Here is a 27,177-nt window from a genome sequence, read left to right on the forward strand (position 1 = left end):
CTCAAAATGAGACAGGAGATACAGCAGTTACAGCATTTGATGCACTCTTACCTTGCTTTCCTAGGATCTCTGTAATTAGTAAGAAGAGATTAATCTTAATGTAGAAATTCACTGTGAACATGCCCATGCTGAAGCCTGTTTGGAGACACGTGACATAGTCTTCACCAGATGAGTGCAGAATTTGTCTGGCATTCCCTAACGGGAGCAGGATCCCACTGTCCACTTGTCAATCCCCAGCATCCTGCCCCTAATTCAGATTCCTATCACAAAGTCTCAGCAATGCCTTCTGGTTTACAAATTTCTAGGAGGCACTAGTTAGATATAAGAAATATATCTTAAAGGCAAAAATAAAATGCAGGTTATTACAAAACTTTTTAAGGGTAATGCCTCCTGCTAGCTTGCCTGGAGTTTTATAACTTCCTAGACTCTCTCAGGTGAGTCTTTGATTTTAGAAATCATTGACTTCCTCTAAAATCTGGGTTGCCATAGGAGACCTCTTCCATGCTTTCGTTCCATTATATATGATCTAATGTGATCCTGTATAAGGATAACACCGATATAAGTGTTAGTGTGATTAATCATTTGAATACATTTATAATCACATTTGTAATCTTTAATTTATTTTTTTTTTTCACACTTCAGGAATTTTAAACCATTTAGGAAGTTGGTAAGAAGATGGCAAACGGTAGCTTTACAATCGGAATCAAGATTATGTATAAGCAGGGATTTTAAGTGTGTAACTATAGAGGAACTAGCTTTTCTGCTATATCTTTTGGTGTCTAGATTTTGGTTATTTATCGTCTCTTAATACACTTACATTGAGTACAGGAATGTAACTTTATAATGTAAATCATTGCAAGGATCTCATCTGTGCAGTAAAATGCTTCTCTTGTAGGGAACTTGCCAAAAAAGCTTTTAAAGTGAAGAAACACCTTCAGTCACTGTTGAATCTTTCAGGCATTCCATTTTATGTGAAAAATCAAGTATGTTAAAAGACATCTAATACTCTTTTTACTTATTGACCAGGCAACTAATTTAAAAAATGTACAGCTTCTGAAAAAGGGGTAGAGGGAAGGAGCTGGGAAAGAAGAAGAAAAAAAAAAAAGGTGTGATTTCTCATTATTAAGACGCCATACATATGCATTATCGCCTTCGTTTTGAATGAGTCTTTAATGTGCTTTCTGAACAAACATCTTATTAAAAGCAAGATGTACTATTGCACTCAATTTATTAACACCCTGTAGATTCTTTAGTTTACAATAGAGAAGTATGATATGTTAAGAAGAGCTTTCTGCAGGCTGCTGTTGTGCATATTTTCTAAGAGTTCATTGAATTTGTAACACAGACGTAGCTAACTAGTTTTTTTGATTTTACCCTTCACCTTCAAATTTAGTTGCTAGTGTCAATCTCTGATAAGTAATTCTTAGCATTGCTTTACTGCCTTTGGTGAATCAGTAAAATCAATTACAAATGGACTTCGAGGATGCTGTTTATTTTGTCTGTAAGCTGCTTTACCAAATATTTATAGTTCCAAACTAACAGTAGCTTTCTCCTTGATTCATTCTTGCTAGGATAACTAGTGTCTAACTAGTTTCCTCTCTTTCGATCATCTCCTAGGAAACTCATTTCCCCCATTGCCCATGACATTCATGTTATCCTGACCCTTTTTTACACTGAATTTAGGAAATGCACCAATGTTTTGGAAAAAGGAGTATTAACTTACTTAACTCTGCTAGTTTTGAATTACTAGTAAGAGGAGAGAAGGTCTTATTTTTTAATTAAAAGAAAAAACCCTGATATAATTTAATATGCACAAAAAGTTAGATCAATGGAATAAGACAGTAACATTCAAGTATAGCTTTTCATAACGGATGGACTTCTAAAAGATTGAGAAATTCAGAAAATATTACAAAGTTTTGATTCTTACTTCAGAGGAGAAATGCCATTAATAATAGCAAGTCTTAGAGATTTTTTTAAAAAAGCAGATTAGACCCAAAATATTTTTCAAATGTCTACTTTCAAAAGGGGCAAATACTGGGAATATATAGATAGGGGCTTAGGACTACGCATATTATTTCATATTAAAAATAAAACCTTTCTGAAATTCTGAGATGAGTGGGTTGGTTTTGGGGAGGTAGGGATATCTGTGTTTTTCTTCACTCCATTTCCTTCTGTTTTTTCAAATGACAAAAACTGGAGTCATGCAGGCCTTGATAGCTTACCTTGTTCTTTTGCCACAGGATTCCTGTAGGATACTAGATGAAAATTCAGCTTGTCTTTGTCACAACTCATCATCTTTAGAAAGAGATAAAGGAGCTAACATGGAAGTTGGAAGGTTTTCATATTTAAAAGTTTGTATGCCTCAGGGATGATATGAAATACCGTGCCAAAAAAAAAAGAGGGGGAGGGGGGAGACAAAGCCTAATGGCTTAGGAAAATTTAAAAATACAGCATTTTCAAACATTATGTACTTAAAGTATACTACCAAGAAGTGACATTCCAAGAACAGTGACTTGTGCAGTAGCTGAAAACAGAAAATTTTTGATGCCTGTCCTATTTTGAAGTTGAAATACAATAGAAATTTTAGTAGGATTTTCATTCTGCACAGACTTTAAAATGCTCTGGTAGGACTAGACAATCCTATTATTAAGAGCTGCATTTTGCTCAAGGGATTTAGGAATTCTTATCTTTCCATCCTGTGAGTATAATGCAATTCTCATTAAAATGTAAACAAAAGGTGGAATTGTGACTCTTTTATGACCTGAAAATGATGACATGTGATTCAAGTAGGGGCAGATACTTCTGTAGGCTTGCCACAAAGCAAGACATGCATGTAACACAGAGCAGAGAGACTCTGAAAAATTAGCAATATGCTAACATTCTCCTCCATCATGCAAAGAAACTTTAAAAAATTCTACCTGATTTGACCAGAAATGTAGGCAGTTAAGCATTTGCTTACTTTTCTCGAGTTCATTTTTGCTATCAGCTATGAGCAAATCAGAACTGTATAAATAAATATGCAAACAACTCTAGGAGGGACATTAGGATTTAACAAGTCTTGAGAGCTCTAGGCCAGCTCCATGACTGCCTGTAATTTATGTGTGTATGGAAAATGTTATCATTCTATTTTCATTTTCCCTTTTGGTAGTTCCAAATTATACTGCACTGAAGTGTCTTGTAACTGTCTTTGAAAAAATGAAGAATAAATATAAATATGACTATGCTAATCCAGAACAGATCTTTGCTTTTAAAAATGGATGAATAATCCCTGATGAATAATTAATTCAGGTAGGATTCTCTTCTTAGTCCTTTGGGCATTACCACTTCTCAAGAGAGAAACTTCAGTTTTGCATTTCTTAAGAGTGACACGGGGGAGCAGTAAAACTAAGGAGCTTGGCTCTATTGATATTTTTCTGTGCTTGCATGGCATTCTGGTGTTTTCTCCTGATAAAACTTTTTATGCTTTGGGTGTGATTTTTCTTCCACCTAAAAAATGCAAGAAGATTTCCAGCAAAAGTTTTCTACCAGACTGAATGATCTCCATATAGGCAAGTTTAATTTAATCTAATTTGCTATGGGTATAGTAGTTTAAATGACTTCTAGACGTAAAGTATTCTAAAATATTCATTGAGGAAGTATGTAGTCTTGCCATAGCACTTCCCAACCTTTCAGATAAAACATTTTAGTTTTACTTTACTAGTATATGCAGGTATTTTCTGCTAGGGTTATATTATTGCAGCAAATACTGGGTTTTTTCTTTTGGTGAGGGATACCAGCAGAAAAAAACACAGACTGGATTAAGACTGAAGCCTTTTCAAAAATATTATCAATATATTTGTTAATCCTAAGTGATGGTTGTTGCCATTTCTTCTGCTGACAACTAACTTGGAAAGAGATAATTTTCCTTATTATAGGAATAAGGAAACATAGGAGTATAGGCACAGGACAAAGGAGATATAATTCCAAACACTACCAGTCTCTCAGTCGTGTCGTGTCGTCCCCCCCCGCCAATACAATTCTGCCTCAAAGCTTTCCTTCAGCTGGATACCATTCGTAAAGTTTGGTATTGGGAAAAACATAGTAAGCCCTGGCACAGCATGTGTATGGTGCTACAAAGCAACACTCTCAAGTACAGTCTTTGGGTAAGACAGTTATGAAACATATTTGTAAAGATTTGCTGATATTAACATTCCTTCATAAGGCTTTCGACTAATTTAAATCATGTTTTGAGATTCTGCATTCAAGGTGGAGAGATGCTGTTTAAACGTATGAATGGTAAAAAGCAAAACTGGTGGATAATGCAGGAGATGAGGATCACAGATAGTTTTTGAGTAGAGCCTGGGACTATGCCTAAAGCCATAGCTCATTCAGCACCTTCTAACTCCTGCAAAGTGTAGGGTAGGGAGCAAAAGGCAGAGGGCCAGCAATGCCAGCCTGACTTCTAGGAAAGTCTTTTGTGGGTGAGATGACCCTACGATAGCAGAAGCAATCTTGAATCTGTATGTTTTCCTGTGCTTAACCCATTCTTGTTAGTGCATATTTCATGTACGGAAGGGGCTAGAGGCTTAATTCTGACTCCCTGAGGCATTTCACTAAGAATTAAGTTCAAGATTGGAACTGGACTACATTTCTAAACCTTACGTCTATAAATCTATACTGTTGAATAAAACAAATCTGTGGACCTGACTGTTGGACCAAGTGGCATAGATTGTCACTATTAAAAATAGACTTGGTCTTCTGACTTCTCTTGGTGATATCTAGGGGGCTCTAAGTCATAATATGTGTGTGCATGTTTGCATACTTTTCTGCTCAGAGTTTCTGAAATAATGTGAAGTGGTGCAGCTTAGAAAGTAATACTTTCCAGGCATGAAACTAGGGAATTTGCATGCTTCAGGTGCTACGTCAGTTACATCAGGGCATGTAAGAGTATTTGATGGTATAGAACCTGTTGAGATAACACTGGAGGCATGTAGAGCGCAAGACTGGGTATAACCTCGTATAGGCTTGCCTGCACTGTCAGCTTAGAATGGTTCCTGGTGCATGCTATGCCACAGAATGTGCCTGGACATTGCTTAGGTGTCTTGGGGAAAACTGTAACAAGCAGAATATGGATGAGCAGCAGGCTGTATTCAGGATTGATCTGTGTTTTATTTTGAAGCGCAGATATCATACTCTCTGTGGAGAATCAAGCATGCTTTATCCTAAAAAGTACTGTGGTTACAGATCAGTAAAGAGGCTGCGTCAAGAATAAACACTAAGAGGAAATATTGTTCAAGAGAAAACAAATTTTCTTTAGAGCAATAGATACATAACAGTTATGGAAAATTTAGCTTGAAAATCGGAGGAAGGAACATCGAAGGAAAAATCCATCAGTTTAATGAATTTCTTGGACATTCTACCAACAGCAGTAGGGCAAATATCCCACTATTTTTGTGAAAAGAACTATGATATTATGAATTATGCTGTACTTATGAATTATGAATACTGCTTTTATGAAAAAGAACTATGATGTGGACAGCAAGACTGGATTTCCTTTGAAGATTCATATCAGTAGGTTTTATTGACACAAGAATAGTTCACTGAAATGGTTATGTGTACTAGTAAGACTAGAGCAGTGCAAATCCATACATCTAATTGAACTTGGAGTATGTTTGGCCAAAGTAGGATGCACTTAAATCAATTCATTCACCTCCTCATATCATCTGTATATTGACAAGGAAATATTAAAATGAAATACAACTGAATAAGTTAAAAACCTTTTATATGTGCATGAGAGCTCTGCAGTACTATATTTGCAAGAGTTTTAAATGCTTTAATATGAAACAGATCAAATTGGGGTTTTTATTGCTTCAAGATAACAAGAGTTAAAGCTTACACATTTCTAAGATATTAGATATGCTTTTTCCTATTTCTTAGTGTTCATAAACAAGGTTCAGATGATATTTTAAGAATCAGACAAGGTATAAGCTTAAACCAGTCCTACTTAAATAGGTGGGAGGTATGTGTATGCATGTATCAATTGTATACATTTTCCTCTGTGTGTATACTTGTACATGTATTTATGTATGTATCTACAGGTATATGTGCACAAAAAGATCATCCAATCGTGCGTGTGTATTTATGTCTATAAACAGGTGCGCACTGTTAGGTGAGTCTCTGTTTTGCAAGTCTGCAAGGGACTAAAGCTAGTGGGTTCAGATACTTTGAGAACACAAGCAGACAGACTAGTATGTGGCCATGCTTTTGAAATTTTACCTCTGTCAGAAATGAACACAGGAGCAGAGAAAACATAATAGATAGTTTCGGTGAGTTCAGTGAAAACACAGCATCTTTGTGGAGCACAGCAGATAAGGAGTCCTGGCCCTTGGGCTCAGTTTGCACAATTGGCTGATGCTTACTCTGCACCAGTATGCGTGGTTTGCGTATGTCTGTTATTTTCAATTCATTGTGTCCAAATAGCATACAGACTACTGGTCTCATCAGAATAGTGGGTTTTAGCATAATGCTGATAAAGTATCTTAGATCATGGCATAAGTGTTTAGAGGTATTTGCAGTACAAGACCTGCTGAAGTAGTTTTGGAGAACTTTCTCAGGCAAAGAGTAGCTAAGTTAGGATGGTTTCTGCTCATAGTGTTTTCTGGAGCCGTGCGAGTTATCAGCCCCTCACATTCAGTAAACTTCCTAAAGTAAAAACAAAACAAACCGATCTTTGACAAGGTGGATAGCCAAGTTTGTACCCTGAACTGTGTGAAAAGGAGACGAGGGCAGGGAAGGGAGGGGAAAGAGGCCCAGGAAGTTTGGGCTGTTGCCAAAGAGGTCATTGATGGGAAGGGTTTGGGAGTGATTTCTTTGCTGCAATTGTCTCCTGCCTTTCTCCCCAGTTTTCACCTCTGTGTCTTTTCTGGATGTGAACATGGCGTCAACCTTGACAAGACACTTCACCCTTTTTTGCAGCATTTCTTCTTCTTTCCTCTTCAGCCTGTTTCCCATCTTCCATTATCCCTTCTTAAACACTTGTAGTTCCTTCCTCTTTGCTCTTTGAAATCTCAGTTCATGCTTTCTGTAATACTGTGTAATGGTGCTGTTGAGAGCTGAGCTGAAATAGTCCTCAAGCATCACAAGATAAATTTTGAGAAAAAATTATGCATTTCTTCAAATTCAAATCAATTTAATATATGCTTTCCAATTTACTTCATACTCTGTTCTTTATGTTCTTCCACTCTTAAGCTCTTTTTTCAGTAACCTTTTTGTTTAGATATGCAAGAGCCTTTCTGCTTGTCTTTTTCATCAAATACCTGTCTTAATTTCACTTTTCACAATAGCTATTTCTCTTGTTTAAAATTTCTCACATTGGCTCTTTCCTCACATCTTCTGTTATTTGTACATCTGTCCACTCTGAATTTTAGAAAAGAGATGAATTTCAAAGAAGTGCTGAACAGTACAAGAATGTTAAAGTGAATTATACAAAGTGTAAGGGCCCAAGCCTACATTGTGTTACCATAGATTTTGATGGGAGTGCTAAAGTGCTGTGAACTTCAATAATTCTCTGCCTAGAATAAGAGTTATATATATTAGATTTAAAATATTTTTGAAATTGTGTGCAATTTCTGAACTAGGAAGTTGTGCAAATTCAGAACTAGCTGATTCCTTCTCTGAGTTGTTAAATCCCAGGACTGTTCTGACTTCTTCTCCTAGGCAGGATTAGGGAGAGTCCGAAGAAACAGGCAAAACTGGAACATTACATCAGAAGTGGTCACTGAGGATCCAGGCTTGCTGCTCATGCTGCTGGGAGCATATCTGCAGGCTTGGGCTGATACTGGTTTTAAGGAAGAGAGCATTCTTCCAAGGAGTGATTGCTGTTCTCTCCATCCTACTGACATCCAGCAGCCAGCAGTCTGGCTTTCCCAGGTTTCGGTATAGTCAAAGCAGGCTTTGCCTGCATTTTACTGCCCTTGCAATATCTAATGTACTGTATAGCTGATAGCTTTGCCTGAGCTTATTCTGGCTCTGAGGGTATGGGGGCATTTTTGGTAGAAATAACTACATTTAAATAAATAGTAAAAAAAAATCTGATATTATTACAACACAATTTTTAAAGTTTTGTATCCAGTGGTGAGTGGAAACAAACAATGTGGGTGGCCTTTCTTTTATAAGTATGGAAGTCAGTCTGGGGAAAAATGCTGGCACAGTTATTCCAAAGCCTTTTTCCACTTTAAACAAACAAACAAACAAGCAACAAACAAACAAACAACCTACAGCTTCTGTTCTTCATCGAGAGTTGGAGTCAGGTTAAAGCTGCCATGGACTTAACTGGGTGATCTGAGTTTACGAAATAACACTGTCAGTAAGTAAAATAAAATGGTAGAGAGCGGATGAAGTATCAAGGTGGTGATACTGGTTTACTTAAGTCTTTCAAGGCAGAAGATGGTTATTTTAAGTATTGTAAACATTTTTATTCTGGTTCATTTCCAAAATTCCCCTGTTACCTAATATTCATCTTCTGTTCTGTCAGAGAATATGGTATGAGTGATGGCTGAACTTCGGGTGAAATGAGTAAGCAAAGATAAGTACCATAATTTACTTAAAATTTGGGCTGGGCTCAGAGAAGAATTTTGGAAAGTGGCTACAGCAGGGTTAGAAGAAGCTGGGAAGACGGGGAGGCGGACACGCGCAGTCAGTAGCTGGCTGTGGCAGCGCGAGGGCCGGCTGCTCCCCTGCAGCCCAGCTGGAGCTGGAGCTGGAGTTGGAGCTGGAGCTGGAGCTGGAGCTGGAGCTGGAGCTGGAGCTGGCCCAGCGCAGGCCGTGCCCTCTGCCACGGCTGCCGGCCCGTGGGGCCGGCCGGGCCAGGCCAAGGTGGCTGCTGGCGACAGGTCCGGCCGTGGCTCCAGCCGTGGTGAGTGAAGAACCAAATCCGGGGTCTGACGAGGGGTTACCGTCGGAAGGAGAAGGGCATGAGGCCGGGGCAAGAGATGAGCCGGGGCTGAGACTGAGGGGTCTGCCGCAGGGCAGAGGTCGGCTGAGGATACGGGGCTGGAGATGGGCCCTCCCAGCCCGTTGCTGACGCAGCGACCGAGGGACCCAGGCTGAGCTGAAACAGGGCTCCTGGGCCCATGGCAGGTAGCGGAGGGCCCGGGGTGCTGCTCCGTGCCAGGCGGGCTCGGAAGGGCCTGCACGGCCCTGGGAGACTCCTTGTCCATAAGTGGTGCGTCCTAACTGCTCTTACCACTGCAGGGTGTCTATGGGATATAACGAGTTCTTATCCCTATTGTACTGAAAGAGGAAACATTAAAAAAACACACCCAACCGGATTTCTCCAAAGGGAAAGAAAAAGAAAAGACCACAGCCAGGTTTAAAAAGATACAAACCTTCTTTCTGGTTCTATGCACAATTCCAGATTAATTGCCAAACAAAAATATGAAATAAGCCGTAATGTATTTTAGCGACATCAATTTCTAATCTTGCTTGTTTTCCTTTATATAACCTTCTGTCGGAGCATCTTGCGTTTTGCTATTACTACTTTTACTATTTATTTCTCAATTTTTACTGGTAAAAAGAAATTTACCTAAGTTATATGAAAACACAAGAGAATTAAAAAAGTATCTGGTTTTGGTTTTGTTTGGTTTTTTTTTTCCCCCTCCTACTTGTATCCTGGACTGTTCTGTTTTGTTTAGTACTGAACTATTGGAGCGTCTTCCACAAAAGCATTGGAGGATGTAGCTAGCGTCTAGTTTCCTTTATTTTTCTTTGCTCCCTGTTTTCAGAGAACATTTGTTTTGGTAGTTTTGACCTGTGTTTCATAGTGCTCATGAAAAAAGCAAAACCAAGAAAGAACCCCGCTACTGTCTCTAGAAAATGACAGGACTGGGTGGTGAAAAGAAGTCATATCCTTTCCCTATTAAAAAAAAAGAATATGAAGTCTTTTTAAATTGCACAATTTGCTGTCAAGATGTGCTGGTTTTGGTTGGGATAGAGTTAATTTTCTTCATAGTAGCTAGTATGGGGCTGTGTTTTGCATTTGTGCTGAAAACAGTGTTGATAACACAGGGATGATTTAGTTACTGCTGAGCAAGGCTTACCCAGAGCCAAGGGCTTTTCTGCTTCTCATACCACCAAAGCTGACCCAAGGGATATCCCAGACCATAAGACGTCGTGCTCAGCATATAAAGCTGGGGGAAGAAGGAGGAAGGGGGGACATTAGGAGTGATGGCTTTTGTCTTCCCAAGTCACCGTTCGGCGTGATGGAGCCCTGCTCTCCTGGAGATGGCTGAACACCTGCCTGCCCATGGGAAGTGGGGAGTGAATTCCTTGGTTTGCTTCGTTTCTGCATGCAGCTTTTGCTTTCCCTATTAACCTGTCTTTATCTCAACCCACGAGTTTTCTCATTTTTACTCTTCCAATTCTCTCCCCCATCCCACTGGGGGGGAGTGAGCGAGTGGCTGAGTGGGGCTTAGTTGCCGGCTGGGGTTAAACCATGACACGAGATATGTGAGATTCCCTGAAATAAAGCAGCTTGTGGTTGTGACAGTGCAAATGCTCATCCAAGTGCCTTACCCTACTGTCATAACTGAACCAGCTTATTCAGAAGTTTGGTTGTCTCTGTTTCTTTGCAGTTTGTGGCATAAGCATCAAATACATGGCGAGCGAAACCCCCTGTTGTGATCAGTGGAAGAAAACAAATAACTTTTCATTTAGTATAGTTGTTAAGATAGAGAATGAGAAACATAATAGCAAGATGTTGATCCAGCTCTTAAATCTTACTGCTCTCCTGCATGAATTCCAGCATACCAGTATAATATATCCAATAATTAAGAAGAAAAGTAATTATGTTTTAATTATTTTTTATATGGTCCTTTTGCTTGTACTGGTTAACTGGAAAAGTCTTCATCATTTGTGTTAAATAGTATAATGAATGACATTTTCCAGCTGCTGGCTTGTCTCATGCTACTGAACTGCTTCCAAAATAAGGTATACTCATGGAGGTTTGCTTTATTTCAGTGACTGAGTGCAAGACGTGCACAAAATGGATGTCAAAGCTGAATAATTAAATTATGATTCCTTCTGTTCTTTATTAATTAGGTGAGCATGGGATATTTCCCAAAGCCTGGTAACTGCTGTCCACAGTTGCTTTTGTTCTAAGACATCAGAGATCTAGCAAAATAATTTAAAGTAAAATCTTAACAAAGTGGGTAAGATTTATCTTTGTAAGAAGCCCATTAAAATAATTAACAGTCAATATGCCAGACACATTTTTTATGTGCGTGAACCAAAGCCATCTGAAAAGAGGACATGGCCTGACATTTTTTTGAACTTTATTACCTTTTGGAAAGGTATTTTTCACATTTAGGAGGAAATTGAGAGATTTGGTTGGTTTTTTCTCATTTTCCTGCAAATTGTGTAAGATAAGTTACAGCAATTGCTTTTTTGTTTGTTAGAACTCTGTGTTTTTTTGTGGACACAGTTTAAATGATTGAATAAACCAAATGAAGAGTTGATACAGATAGGGAAAGAAATCAAATGCTTTTAAAAACTTTATTTGAGATCATTAACTTCTCAGGTCAGTGTCAGCTATGTAAGATGTGATCCAAAGTTTGGATGAGACTTTCACGATTTATATATGTCAATTCATTTTTCCTGTGTTACACAGTATTGTAATACTAAGCGAAAAATAGTGTGTGTTTAATTTCCCTGCAGAAATACACGTTATAATCTCTTTGTATTTTAGTTTTTACATATGGAAGAAAGAGGAAAAAAAGAGATGTTTAAAACCCTCTGCTGCTGCAGTTTAAGGAAAACTATGCCAAAAGTAGGCATTTTTTCTATTCCACTGAGATTCTTAAAAGACATTAATGTTATCTGGGTATTTTTGCTTAGTGAACATTCCTTGTAATATATTCCTTGCCATACACTGTTTCTTTGCAATGGGAGAAATAGGGAAGAAAATTAAATAGAGGAGGAAATTCGTGTTTCTTGGAACTGTTTCAACCATTCTGTATATTCTCAAAACATATGTATGTATGTAAATATAAAAAATAGTCTTACATGTTTTCATCTTTCATTTCAAAGCATTTTTAAAAAAAGTAAGATTAAGACATATGTTTTGTAGTAGTTGATATTCCGTGGAAAACAATTTTTATGAGAACTAAATCTCTTAAGTTTTCTGTGAAAATTTAAAGAGGAAGATGAAAGAAACATTGTTTTGATAACGTTGATTTGGTTTTGTTTGGTATAATTTCAGTAGGGAAAATATTTTTACATTTTGTTAACTTATATACTATATGCAGATTGCTATATATTATATTCAGTAACTTAATAAAATATCCTGAATGGATCAAACCACAAATTCAAATGAATTCGTTTAGAGCCAATCACATACTGAAATAATGTGGTTGCTTTTTTTTTTTTTCTCCTTAATTTCTTGCCAAAATGGACATATTCAGAGGCAAATTTTGTCTGTGTGTTTAAATTCCTTGCCTCATAAAGATCACATGATGGTTCCTGGACTTCTGAAAATTAATCCAAGTATCAATTGACTCATTATATTGTCAAGTTTAAGAATAATTACCAGCACTGATAATTCAAAATTCCTGCAGCATTTTGCAAATGCCTATGACTTAATTTTTTCCCTAGTATTATTTGTTGTTTTAATGTCATTAACTGTTGTGCAATTCCCAAGGAAGTAGGAGCTTAAATGATGGGTTTAAAACACAGTGTGCTGCCTTTGAATAAAAGTTCAAAGAAGGTATTCTAGCCTAAAAAAATATGCTTTTTGTATCTGACCTGTTGTATCAATAGATTTCTGTTAGCTGCAGTGCAAGCTTCATGACATTGCTTGTGAGTAAGCTTGTTAGACTTATGTTGGATATATCGAGTTTATTTTCATGGTACAAGTGTGTAATTGGAAGGGAGAATAACCTTATTTATAGAATAATAGTGTCCATTTTACTGCCAGAAGCAAAAAAAAAAAAAAAATCTCTTTAAGAATATGCTCTGCATTTTACATAGTTGATCGTAATTACTTAAATAGAAAAGTTATAATTCAGTTACTAACGGCCATCAATTGTTTAATACATTACAAAGCCAGAGGGATTAGGATAGTATAAATTTACTTGTGTAATACTGGCAGTCATGGCTTGTGGAGTTCACTTTTGTGTAGTCTGCTCTTTATACATTTTATCTTACCTGGCTATCATCTCATGAAAATGCAAGCTGTAAGCAAATCAAGGTTTCTCCACTGAGAGTCCTTGTCTTCTGTCATGATCTATCATCGCTAATTCGTTTTATCAGCTTCTGTTTGACTCCAAGTGTGGACTAAATGAACACGAATCTGCATGCAACAAGTGATAGAAATTTTGTTTTTAAAAAAGACACAAGCATTTATCCTCAGGTTCTAGGTTGTGGAGTTTGAGTTGATGAAGGTCCAGAGAGATATCTGAGGGACTGCTGACCTCAGTGCACAGCTGGGTTTGGATAAGCCTTGGAATATACCTGATGGCTTCAGCCACCATTATGGATCACTGAGAAGCTAGGCTCCTGAGTTTTTACTCCACTGTAGTGTCATATGCCTCAAGTTTGATTCCTTTTAAATATTTTGAAACCACTGACTGCAACATTCCTAAACATGATCTTTTTGTTGGTTATAATCAATAGAACAAAGTAGCAACGTAACAGATGTAAACTCGTTTTCTTTGAGACAAATTGTATTGTAGGTTTGCCCATTACTTGTGTCATGGTTTAACCCCAGCCAGCAACTAAGTGCCACGCAGCTGCTCACTCACTTCCCCTCACCCAGTGGGATGGGGGCGAAAATCAGGAAAAGAAGTAAAACTCATGGGTTGAGATAAGAATGGTTTAATAGAACAGAAGAAACTAATAATGATAATACTAATAAAATGACAATAGTACTAATAAAAGGATTGGAATATACAAGCGATGCGTAATGCAGTTGCTCACCACCCGCCGACCGATGCCCAGTTAGTGCCTGAGTGGCGATCCCCCCACCCCCACTCCCCCCAGTTTATATACTGGACATGATGTCACATTGTACGGAATACCCCTTTGGCCAGTTGGGGTCAGCTGTCCTGGCTGTGCCTCCTCCCAACTCCTTGTGCCCCTCCAGCCTTCTTGCTGGCTGGGCATCAGAAGGTGAAAAATCCTTGACTTTAGACTAAACGCTACTCAGCAACAACTGAAAACATCCGTGTGCTGTCAACATTCTTCTCATACCTGGCTCAAAAACGTAGCACTGTACCAGCTGCTAGGAAGACAATTAACTCTATCCCAGCTGAAACCAGGACAACTGGGTAAAAAATAATTTTCTCAGGGATTTTTGCAGGTTTGTTGGAGTTGGACAACTGGCGTATTTCCTATATTCTGTTACGATAGTGCAAGAGTTGTAGCCTAGTTCATTACATCCTAGCGCCTACTTAAGTACGAATTCAAAATGCCATTTTCCTGTGAACCTGATATAAACTCATGTCCAAATTGTTTAACTAGGCTCCTGTACTATACTGGTCCCAATATTTACAGTCTGGATAATATGCAATCAGTTTAGACAATTTATTTAGTTATTTATTTTATTTTTATGTTCTTTCATCAACTAAAGGAAGTAATGCTGAATAAATTAAAATAAACATACTTTGCTGCTTTAATTAAACAGATCAGATAGTGTGATATAGAGGTTAATTAGCTGCTAACAAATTAATTTCATTTTCGCACCTGGAAATCTGCTTTGTAATCGATTGCATTTTGCCTTATAAAAAGAAGCCATTCACAGTTGCATATACTTTGAGGAAGTTACTGTGATGAGATTAGCAATTTCCTGAACGTTTTAGAAGAGTATATTTACCAAAATTAAAAAGGATTTAAAAGATTTTTGTCTCTCAGGGTTGTCTCTTGCTTTTGACTTAGAGGACTGGAGGAGGAAGATAGGAGATGGTTGTTTGGATCTCTTTAGATACAGTAGCCAGTTCTTTTAAACTCTGTGACTCCAAAAATCTCCTTTTTGTTTTCTTTCCTGTTCATTTGTGACACATGCAAGTACATAAAATCCTAGATTTTTTTGTCATTCTTTGGGGAGATGGTAAGAATATTGAGGGAGGTTTGGCTGGTAGGAGAAAGAGAATAACGTTTTGAATTGTTGCTTGTCCACCTCCTAGCTTAGGCCAGAGGCATGTTATAAATCTTTCTTCTACTTGAATGGGAGTGGATATTGATTCTTGGTGTTTGTATCCATTGGGGCTATAGTAATATTATTTGTGAGTTTCTATTCATAACATGAAACATATGTCCATACTGGGGTTGTTCCAGAGTCTCTTTGGTTGACTTCAATGAGTTTTGGCTCAGACTGAAATAAAACGGTTTGAAAAAGTCTTTGGAACATAGTGTGGACTGAAGTGAGTTGTGTGCAAAGTTGCTGGTATTTGCTACTCTGCATCTCTATCATATTTTTCTTCTTAAAAAAAATAAATCCACAATGTTTAAAATTGCAAAACAGTAATTAAAAAAAAATTTGGTAAAGGAGACTAAAGCCATTTCAACACTGTTTTCAAGTGGCTGCAGGACTACACAATCAAATAATCAACTCTTAGAATAATGGGGATGATATAAGAGCAAAAGCTTCTTATCCTGCCCCACTGGTTACTACTGATATGTTTTGCATCAGGGATCCTGCCACTGGTTCTTTGAATCCTCAGCATAAAGAGATTCAGAGCTGAAGCTTTATTAATGCCTGTAGCCTTATTTTTGTCATATAGAGCTGTTTTACTGACTATTCCCTTTCAAAGCTGGAAATAACTGCCTATCCCAAGAGTTTTTCTCCATAGTCTTACCTTATATGTGGAGCTCCTGGCTGGTAGTTAAGCTACTGGGTACACATAGGATGGAAGTAAGCAAATAATGCATAGTGTTTCTAAAATTAATTGGTTCTTTTTACTTGAGAGAAAACCAAAACCAAAACACACAAACAGATTGCAGACTGCCAGAGAAACAGCAGTCTTTCCCAATACAAAGCCTGTTTCTCTGTTTCTCCTCTCCCATTAAAGTCTGCAGGGGAAATTAAATTTCAGAAATGACAGATTTCTCCATCTGCTCAAGACAGGCACTTTCCTCACTTTGATCTGCTGAAAATAAATAAATAAGTATAAAATCTAATAGCTTTGAAGCTTAAGTCCTGCTGCCAATGGATGCCCTCATCCTTCTTCCCAAGTTATTATAGACTTGTGGTGCTTACCTTACTAAACTTATGTCTTCTCTGAAAAAGTGAACAAAATGATTATTTTTGGAAATGTTTAATTGATTGTCTAAGACGTTTAGGTTTAATTAGAGTACACATCTGTCCTCTAGCCTATTACTGTTGGTATCTGTAGTGTCAGGGTTTCAGTTCAACATGAAAGTGAGCAGTAACCAGAAGGTAAAAGGTTACATAGCCAACTGGAGACAGATAGCTTGATAGTCTTAGGTACAGAGAACCTTATACTAACATGTGCAGTATTTCTTAGAAAAAGAAATATACTCTGTAACAATTCTGTTCTAAGAACAAAGTCTTCCATTTGAATTAGTCTTGGTAGGCTTGAAGGCAGTGCCAGCTCGAGATTCCATTTTGTAGGTACATACAAGTTCCCATTCACCAAATGTTGTACCAGTATGAAGGTGATTGATGGACGTAACAAGAAAAAAGTCTTCTATTGGAGGAGCATTGCAGGAGAATCCTGGAAGTCTAAAGGTGTAAAATGATGTGCTTTTGGCATGTGTCCCCATATACAGTTACTATGATGTGCTGAATTGTAGCTGTAGTGTAGTACATGGTTAATGTTTGCATATACTCTTGCATAGTGATGTTTGTGGTTTTACTGTAGATTGAAATATTATCCTTGAAGAGAAATCTTCAGTTTGACTAACTAAAGCAACAGTCATTCTGTGATATATTCAGCTATACCAGAGAGTAATATCAATGTGGTTTTGCATTATTAAATCTTCAGTCACTAATTCTTCATTCCTGCATGAAGTATTTGGCCTTTGATATTTTGCAATTAAAAAAATACTTAATTGGTTGCCACATTTGATTTGTTTAGTTCACCAGTTGCACTAAAATTGAGATTAAGAAAAAAAGATCCACAAAGTTAAAAAGAATTCATAAAGAAAAAGACTATTCATACCAGTAGGCAAATTAACAAAATTCCATTGTTATATTACCAATTATCTGCATGTACAACAGAGATTGCCTTCTGATTGCAGGCCATTGAGCTATAAGATGACTTTATGCAGAAATTATTCATGGAGTATGTTGTATTATTTCAGGAGAACAGACAACTCTGTAGATTCTGCTTCAGGTGTTTGTCTGATGTGTATTTCTCATCACCTGGTGGGCTGTACTGCATTTAACCTGACACATTCAACCACGTCTGTCTTTTAATTCTACAGTCAAATTGCAGTTAATACTTGTGGTTTCAGCCCGGCCAGTAACAAAGGACCACTCAGCCGCTCGCTCACTCCTCCGCCCTGCTCCAGTGGGATGGGAAGGAGACGGGGGAGAGAAAAGAAAAAAAGAAACTGGAACCTCGAGGGTTGAGATAAAGGCAGTTTTCTGGGACAAACACAAAGAAATAACAACAACAACAACAGCACTAATGAAAAAGTATACAAAAAGAGTGATGCACAGTGCAGCTGCTCACCACCCGGGACCCGACGCTCCGCCACTTCCCCCACTGAAAACAGAGACCACCCCCTGGCCCGCTCCCCATTTCTATACTGAGCATGATGGCACATGGTATGGAATAGCTCCTTGGCTAGTTCAGGTCAGCTGCCCCGGCTATGCCCCCACCTCCCAGGTTCCTGTAAAAATTAACTCCATCCCAGCTGAACCCAGGACAGTACTTAAAATGCATTCTTAATTTTTTCAGGAAGTAAAGTATCATCCTGACAGCTTAACTAGTCCAATGGCAGTTTCTTATAACAATTCTTATGGTGAAAAGTATCTGAAAATTGGGAAGTTCTGTTTGACATGGAAAAGTGTTTCCTATTCTTTACAATTTCTATGATCAATTCTAGAGATTTGAAGACAGGAGTACTCCTTCTAGTATATTTTATGCTTCTTTTTGAGGCTGTGCTTGCAACCTTGATACTCTTCACTACTTCTCTTTTTTCCTAAGTAAATGTATAATGTAACATAATACATTATGGGGGAAAAATAAAAAAACCTCTACTAATTGTAACCTGTAAAAAATAGCAGGGTTTTCTCCTGAGCTTCGAATGTGATATAAAGAATTTCTTACTCAGCTTTACTGATTATAATTTGCACAAGACAAATTAAATCAACTGTGGTTAAAATCAGCGTGTAATTTTATATGGTCACAGTGAGGGAAGGAACACGAGACAACATGCCACTGTGAAGGTCATGCCATTAAGTGGACCAAGCAATGGATGGGCTGTAGCAGTGCAAACTTTGCACACACACTCCCCGTGCACAAAGTTAGCTGAGACCTGCCCGGGCCATGGTGCCCATGAGTCAGCAGAGCCCAGCCTGGGGTACGTGGGATGCTTGCTCTGGCCAGTCTCAGTTTTGGGCTCTGGGCAGTGGCTTGGCACTGTTGCCGGCTGGTTCCACCTTGATGCTTGGCTTTCCTGGCATGTTAAACATCCACGTGGCAACGTTTCCCTACAGTCTCTGTTACTGGGGGTTTTATAGACCGGTGTCGCAGGATGCCCATCAAATCAGTCCATGACATTATCATGTTTTTCCAGCATCTCAGGTGTTCTCTTGTCATTCACTGATGCACAGCCTGTACCGAGGATCGTTAGACTCACTCCTTGTTTGCACTGCCATGTGTGCCATAGCTCACCACACTCGGCCTTGTGCCCTTGGCCATGGCTTGTTGTACGTGGCTTTTGGTCAAGGCAAGTTCTTGATGCTCCCATGAGCTGTAACTATTCAGAAGCTGTAATAGCATAACATATGATCTCCTGTTTGTAACACATATTTACTGTTAAAAGTATTTTCAGATTGTGCCTGCCTTAAGCCATCAAAAATACCATGTTTTGGTAAAATAACTCATCTCTCAACCGGAGTCCAGTGTATATAGGATATGCATTTAAACAGGTTTTGCATTTTTAAAATACATGCTATCTTAATGTATTTCTTCACAAAAATTTCAGATTTGATTTTTTCAGTTTAATTTTCACTGTATAAGTTTCTGAGTTTTATCTGGACCATTTGCATTAAACGTATTTCACAAAATATATCATCAGTCAAAGTGAGGAAGCAAATGTTTTTGCTATATAGTATGCTCTAATGCAGAATTCAGAGTTCAGAATAATGTTCATCATAATTTTTCTAAATAGGAAAGCCCTATAACTATACTATTCACATGGTCGGGAGAAAGGAAGGAGGGGGAAGAGGGGATGAAGGCAGAGCAAGTGTCCATTCCATTTGCTAATTGTGACTTAATTGATCTAATATATTTGGCTGTCATTGATTATTACATGTTGAAAAGAATGATATATTCAATGATAGGAAGTACCTCAAGTTGCAGGGGTGAGAGGCTTCAGTTTATGGGTCCTGACTCTGTGAAGGTGCGAAGTAGGGTCCAAACTTCTCAGAGCTGTGAAATCTGAGGTACTTCAAAAGTCCTTATAGAAATAGGGTATTAAGGTACCTAGAGAATATTAATGTTGGAAACTCAAGTACTTCCAGAGTTTTAGATTCCTCCAAATTTAGACTTCAATGAACTTTTTCATTATCCCAGTTTTTAACTCAGATGCCTAAATTCTGTCTACCATCAGCATTGCAATCTTTGGATCTAGCCTCAGGTAAAAATCCCTCAGAATTGATGTCAAGGACTTGAAAGTGCATTTTTCATATAGTGTATTTTTATCTGGAATCTGTATCTGTACGTTACTCTTATCTGATAAGTTATCTGTTTCTATGAGGGTTGGATGTTTTAGTCCCCCTGTCTAGCATGCAGATGATCAATAAATTACTAATTTTATTTATCACTCCGATGCATCTGTGAATGGACCAGTGATTCTCTCATGAAAACTGTCTATACATTTGAAGCTTTCCAGACTGATAATTTCAGTGAAGAAATAGCCTCTAAATGAATGCTGAATAAGTTGATCTTTCTCACCTTTTAAAAGAAAGTGTATTCTATGACAAAGAGCATGCAGCACCTTTAATCCTCCTTTATGTTATTTCCTGTAATCTTTACCTTCTTCTTGACATTCCAATTATTAGTCTCAGTAGAATCTTGAGAAAAGCCCTTTACACAAATCCGATGAAAAAGGCTTATCATAAATTATAGTGCAGACCTGGAAGTTTTTAATTAGTGTATGAAATTTAACATTCTGAGAAAGTAGTTCTTTGATCAAATTATGTTTTGGGGAAATACATCTAACCTAAGTGACTCATTTGCCCATATTATGGATAATATGGGGAAATATTCCTAAACTGGGATGTTATTGAACTTTTTAATATTTGTCACTTTTTTATTAAGAATTGTTTGATTTTTAAAAGATCTTGTTTCTAAGTCCTGTTTCAAGATCCTGTTTTAAATGCACTTTCCCACCCATTTCTTACAGCCCATGTTGAGACACAGTAATTTCAACTAATTTACTATATTGCTTGACTTTGCATTCACTTTAAACACAGGAGATAAATGAATATTTCTACTCATGGAGAATGAAGGGGGGGGGGGGGGGGAAGTTATTGGCTGGTAATCCCCTTACTTTACCTGTACCATTTCACTTACATAAAATTACAAAACTATAACAAACGAGATTGTATAGTTGGCATTCTTTCCTTTATTTTCATATTTGCAGGCTTTTATTCCCTAAAGTTATTCTCTTTAGAAATAGATGTCATTTTTTATTTGTGGGAGGCCATATTTAGCTTTCTTTTCTGAAGAGTCTAATTGTGCCTTAAATTGCATGTCAGACTATATAAGGGATTAAACTAAAACTACCTGGTTTATTTGTCATAGAATTTATTAGGTTGGGTTTAAATCTTAATTACCCTAAAGGTATTAGAGTGAACTTTTTAAAATGCACATCTTTATCCAAGAAGATACAAGAAAATGTTGTGGGTTTTGTTTCTTGGTTTTTTTTTTAAATTAAAGCAGGTGGATTTTACCAACACTAATGAAATGTGTTTTTTTGCATTTACAATAATTTCATCTGGTATCTTTATGAAAGATGAAATAAACCTGTATTATTAGTTTTTTTATTGCTGCATGCTGAAGCAACAAGACTTCCCGTTCTTCCACTAGTGTTCTATGTCTTTTCAAATTGTGTGGGATTAATATGATTTTAAAATATTCTCCAAATTTGTATGTGTAATTCTAAGAATTTATTTTTAAACTGAACACTCAAAATCAGATATATATTTGTAATATGGTTTGGTTTTTCAGGTTTTGATTTTTTTACTCTACCTCATTACCTGCACAACAAAAGAATCCTTGTAGGTATCACTACTAGCAGGTTAACTACAATATAAAGGAGGTTTATACATTGCCGCTTTTTGGTTGCTTTAGCACATTTTGTATAAAATACTTATAAGTCATGGGAATTATGCTGTTTTAAAAAAAAAATCAATCCTAATTTGGCCTTAATTTCAGATTTTAAAACATACACCAATAATTATGCAGTAATATATATATTTGCAATTTTATCCACTAGACTAATTTTTGGTTTGCCACCAGTGTTTCATTGATTAAAATGTTTGAAGTATGGAGACCTTTAACAAAAACTCTTCTTTTTTTTTTTTTTTTTTTTTTTTCCTGAGGGAGTTTATTATCTTCTAGCATCTCTGTAGCAAATAAGGTCATGAAAAAGAGTGTTATTTTTCCTTTCACATTTTCTCTGCAATTGTTTTGAAACTACTGTTTTTAGGAAAAATGGGTGATGGTGATGTCTGTCTAAACTAACACATTACATTGATTTCTTACCCTACAAAAAGCTGTGAAAAACTGTTTTCTCCCTCTCCTCCTATTTTTTTTTTTAAATAACTCATTTATTTTCAAGTAGTTCATTATAGTGTCTCACAAAGTTCTAGAATTCATTTCAGGCCTTCAGTCTCCCCTGCATGCCTAAACACCATTTGGTGCTGCATCACAGGATCTTAAGTTATGTAGAGTCTCTAGGAAGCCTCACGTACAGACCTGAGGGCATGAGTAACCATAATCACAGCTTCAGTGAAAGCGACATTTCTGAATAGATAGTACTGGATGTTTGCTGAAAATCTTAAGATTTCCATTATCTATTTTTTTTTTCTTTTCTGAATGAAATGCAAACATCTCTTGTGGAAAAGCAGGTACTTCAGAAATCACATGTACAATATTTCCACCGAAGAAGAGTCTTGACCAAGCTGATGGGGTCCATATTTCATGGAAAATTCTTGGAAGTCTAGCATTGGATTTACAGAGCAGATTTTCCTACAGAAGCCATTATGTGGCAACGATGACAAGGAACTTTCATCTTTGGCACTTGGTAGAGTAAAGGAGGATATATAGCTTTTACAAACAAAACGACATAGCTATATTATCACAATTTACGTAATTATCTGTAGAGTCAGATATGTCTTGTTGCAATGTAATACCTTTGTGTTGTTCTTGAAAGAATTTGATTGGTGTATTGGGTTTGTGTGGCAAGGTTTTGGTAGCAGAGCAGGGGAGCTACAGGGGTGGCTTCTGTGAGAAGGTGCCAGAAGCTTCCCCCATGTCCGACAGAGCCAAGGCCAGCCGGCTCCAAGATGGACCCGCTGCTGGCCAAGGCCGAGCCCATCAGTGATGGTGGTAGCTCCTCTGGGAGAACAGATTTAAGAAGGGGGAAAAAAAAAGTTGCTGGGGCACAGAAACTGCAGCCAGAGAGAGGAGTGAGAACATGTGAGAGCAACAGCCCTGCAGACCCCCAGGTCAGCTGAGGAGGGGAGTGATAGATGCACATCTGGCATCCAGCCAGGGTCATCCCACCACAATTTGAAAAAAAATATTATTTCTTGTGAGGACAAGCCAACTTCAGCTCCATTCATATAATCTGGAGTTGAGATTCGGCATTTAACTAGTCAAATCAATAGGCTGTGTCTGTAAACTTGCTCCATAGAGAATCAAAATGAGAGTGTAAGTTAGTGTCAATATGAATCCAAATTTCTTCTGCAGATGTTCTGAAAGATTATATTTTCCCATGCTTTTCTTCTACTTGATGAATCTATGTGTTTCTTCAAATCTCTAGACACAGAGATCATAGAGACCAGAAACTTCGGATTCTGTGTGGTGAAACTTGGGAAGTTATTAATACTACCCAATATGTAGTATTTCCCTTGGAACTGTTTTATATGCAAAGCTGGGAAACAAAGTACTATTGAAATGAAAAGCAATATAAAGACAATGGAACAATCTAACTTCAGCAGATAACAATATCAATGAAAGTATGGGAGAAGAAAGATTAAAAGGGTAGAATAGGAGTAAATAGTAGGAGTCACAAATAAAACATTTATGACCTTGTCCTTAATGTAATTTTTATATGCCTTGCATATCCTTGTCAGATGCTGAAACTGTTTGCTTTGAAAGAGGAATTAATGGCGGTGAAAACTACCCTTCACCTTTCCAACTGCATACCTTTTGTAAACTTGCATGCTGATAGTATGCGAAAGTCTCTCATTTATGTGTATGGTCTTCTAAAGTCATTCTTCCATAAATTCAGCTCCAGGACTGTCTTACTAAATCTGTTAATTCATGAACAGAAGTAACAGTGAGTATTTACCACTCTCTCTCAAAGCATTACTAGGTAAAGAACAAAAATAAATATCTAGCATATTTACATTGTATCTTAGGCTAGCTGAATAAGTGTACAGTATTACCTGATGGCAGAAGTGTATAACAGTGGGAAGATTAAAATTCTTTGTGTCAAGAAGTTAATAAATAACTAAACTACTTGCTTGAGAACCAGCAACAAGGCAATTTGTTCTTGTCAGCTAGAAGTGGTTAAATTATGAAAAATTGTCTTCTAAAAATCTAACTGATCCATGAATCTAATTTGTGAACTATACAGCATTCAGTGTGTTGTAGCAATGTGTATGTCATATTTTCTATATTAAAAGTAGTGAGATATGGCCAATGTCAGTGTTAGCTTATGCATTATATAAGTGATATCTCCAGGCAGGGTAATGAACTACGTGAATAGCCTAACAAAATATCTAATTCATTTGGGGGGGTGGGGATGGTTATTTTAATTAACCTGTAAATGGTGTCATGTTTCTGAAACTTGATTCTTTGATAGGTGATTTAAAAAATACTGTTTAGTCCAGTAGAAGTAGATAGCAATACTATGCCAGCTTCGATCAATTTAAACAATATAAAAGACAGGGGAAAATATAATTGTGAAAATAAAGAATCATTTTGTTTAAGTAGATAAACAGAATTGTATGCGTAGAGGACAGTGTTAAAAATCCTATGCATTAAATGATTCTATGACAAGGTATACTGTTAGGGTAAACTTGAATAATGGGAAGGGGGTAGGGAAATAAACTGATATCTAGATGAGAGTCAAAACAAGAAAAGGCCTAATAGAGTTGTGTTTTATGAAAATGTTACTTTTTAAAAGGAAACCACGAAACAAAAACTATATAAATGTAATATCCAGATAAATATGTCTGTATTGCTTTTCCTGGTCTCATTTTTCCCAAAACAAAAGCTTCCAGGAAAGAAGTTGCAGGGGAGGTCTCTGACATGACATGGCATGACATGAGGGGGTGTAGTGAAAGAAGTATTCTTTTCTCCTGCCTTCTGACATGAAACAACATTATTTTTTTTTTAATTAAACAGATCATCTTGTGATGAAAACAGTTCTCCTAACATTTCCACTTAGTACCACTCAAGAGTTGGAGCCTTTGCAGTTTTAAATGTTGCCTGCTAAAGAATCGCATGGCTTTTTGAACAGATCAAATTATTTACAGAACAGTTATTTTGCACACAACCATGTACAAAGTAAAGAGGATCTGAAGAAAATTGAACTTTTGCCTCTTCCAACTTACTTGAAGGCTTCCACAAGCATTACATGGTCTTTTCTTCACAATAATCAAGTGAATATGCAATTAGCTTTGGTCTTTAATGATGAAAGGAATTTCCTCATATGTCTGTAACACACTGAGGTCTGGCTTAGTTCCCCAGATACTGGTACAAAACCAACTGACCTGCAGATACAACAGTGTCTTGATGGAAAAGTAGAAAAGTGCATTTTGAAGGAAAAAGAAAGAGTTAATAGCATTTACCTCAAAATGGCATTTAGGTCATCTGTAATATATTTCACGTTTGGATCTCAAAAAGGTCACAAAGGAGAATGAACGATGTCGTTACTTATGAAGTGGGCAAAATGATGGTTTATAAACATGAACTGCATTACCTTGCAGCACGTCATGGTGCTTTTTTAGTGCAAGTAATAATTGTCATTGGCTTACCCACTTCAAAAATGATTACTGAAATAATTTTTTCCTGTTGGTGTTTATGAAAGAAAAAACATTTTCTGTGGTCAACTTTTAATTTAGATATATAAATTGAAAGGTATTACCATAAACAGAACTGAAAATATAAATTAAGGTTATTTTTGGAGGTTAACAGCAATCACTTATTTTAAACAAGCTGCTGGACATGAAAAAAATTACCTTCTTTATTTATTCAAAATCTGTAATGGGACTTAAAAAAATGCTATGTACATATATATGTGTCTATTTCATACAGAAATGCACATAACAATTGCTTACTTTCATTCAAAAAAGTATAGAGCACATTACAGCAATTCTATTTAGTGGAAAGCTACTACAGTGAACCTAAATCTTTAAGGCTTTTAAACGGTTCAGAAATATTTCAAGAGAAAACAATACTGTATTCCATAGGAAATACCCCAATTTTCAAACTGCTGTAGCTGTTACACTGAATGAAGCTTCTGACTGATTCTGTGACGGAAACTAGTAATCTTCTCCTTCACTGCTTTGCTTGAATTACATAGTACAGCGTTTCCACACAGCTGCCAGGATCCACCCTATGCTACAACAGCCAGACTCTCCTGTCATGTATTTTCCCAGATTTTATTTTCACCGTGGGAGGTGAATAAAACAATAAACCTGTGTGCAACAAATACTTAACCCACTTAGCAATGCCCGTGCGTCGTTGTTTCTATTGCCTGCTAGATGTCGTGGTGTATAAATCACCTAATTGCATAGTGAGAGAATCATATGTCTGCAAAAGAAACAGCTTACAGAAGACTTTTATGAGCTCTGGATTTTGTCCAATGTTGTCTGTACTTTTCTAGCTGGCTTTTTGAGAGACTTATGTAGCTTAACAGGGAAGAAGCATTAAATGAATGTTAAAAGTTAAACACAAGCATGGGAAATATTACATGCAACAGAGAGCTAGCAAAGGTCTGATTCTGTCATATTTCAAAGATAATAATACATAAAGAAATGCAGGTTTATTTTAAAATGTATTTTAGTACATATTATTGCTAGTAAACTTTATTCTCTACTTTCAAACTAACAGTTATTTTCTTTCTCTTACAGAATAATGATATAATCTATTACAATGCAAAAGATGATCAGAATGATGTAAGTAGTATGTTTTTTTGTTTTATTGCCTGTAATCATAGAGAAATAAGGGATTTAAAATATTAATGAAACTCTTAGACTAGCATTTAAGTATTTTGCAGAAGCAAGAAATCAAGAAACTTAGAAATGTCTTGAAAATTTTCCTCAAGAGCCAGATAATATTTTATGTTCTAATTCTCAAAGTCTGTCTTCCCTCATACAGTGTGAGTTGCTGATCAGGCAGGGAATGTGCTGGGAGAAAAAAGATCCTGACAGCAGTATCATTCACTTTTTGAAATGTAATAAAATCATAATTATAGGACTGGAGAATCAAAATGAGAAATATAAATAATTTACTTTACTCTGAAGGAACCATTTTCTGGCCCTATTTTCCAACCTCATATTATCTTGTTCTGTATTCTTTGTAAGAATTTTTTTTACATGAGGGGAAAGCAGATGTAAAATGTTACTAAATAACTATTTTCATGCATTTTGTGATCACTCATATGACTGTAATCAGCTTTGGAGAAATTGAATATCCAGTCCCAAGATTTAGGCAAAATGTATGATATTTCAATTCCTGGTTCTACTAAAACTCCTACTTTAAATGGTTT

The 27,177-nt window shown here is 36.9% G+C and overlaps 1 protein-coding gene across 13 annotated transcripts in view; it reads left to right on the top strand.

The window, feature by feature from the left end:
- CACNA2D1 (calcium voltage-gated channel auxiliary subunit alpha2delta 1) overlaps positions 1 to 27,177 on the top strand; it is a 427,231-nt gene that overhangs the window by 200,613 nt on the left and 199,441 nt on the right. For all 13 annotated transcript variants that reach the window (XM_049813813.1, XM_049813814.1, XM_049813826.1 and 10 more), the window contains exon 5: positions 26,540 to 26,584. In XM_049813813.1, the coding sequence (XP_049669770.1) occupies positions 26,540 to 26,584 (45 nt within the window). The remainder of the gene's footprint in view (positions 1 to 26,539; positions 26,585 to 27,177) is intronic.

The sequence above is a fragment of the Accipiter gentilis genome, chromosome 11 (assembly GCF_929443795.1).
Source record: "Accipiter gentilis chromosome 11, bAccGen1.1, whole genome shotgun sequence".
Taxonomy (NCBI): Eukaryota; Metazoa; Chordata; class Aves; order Accipitriformes; family Accipitridae; genus Astur; species Astur gentilis.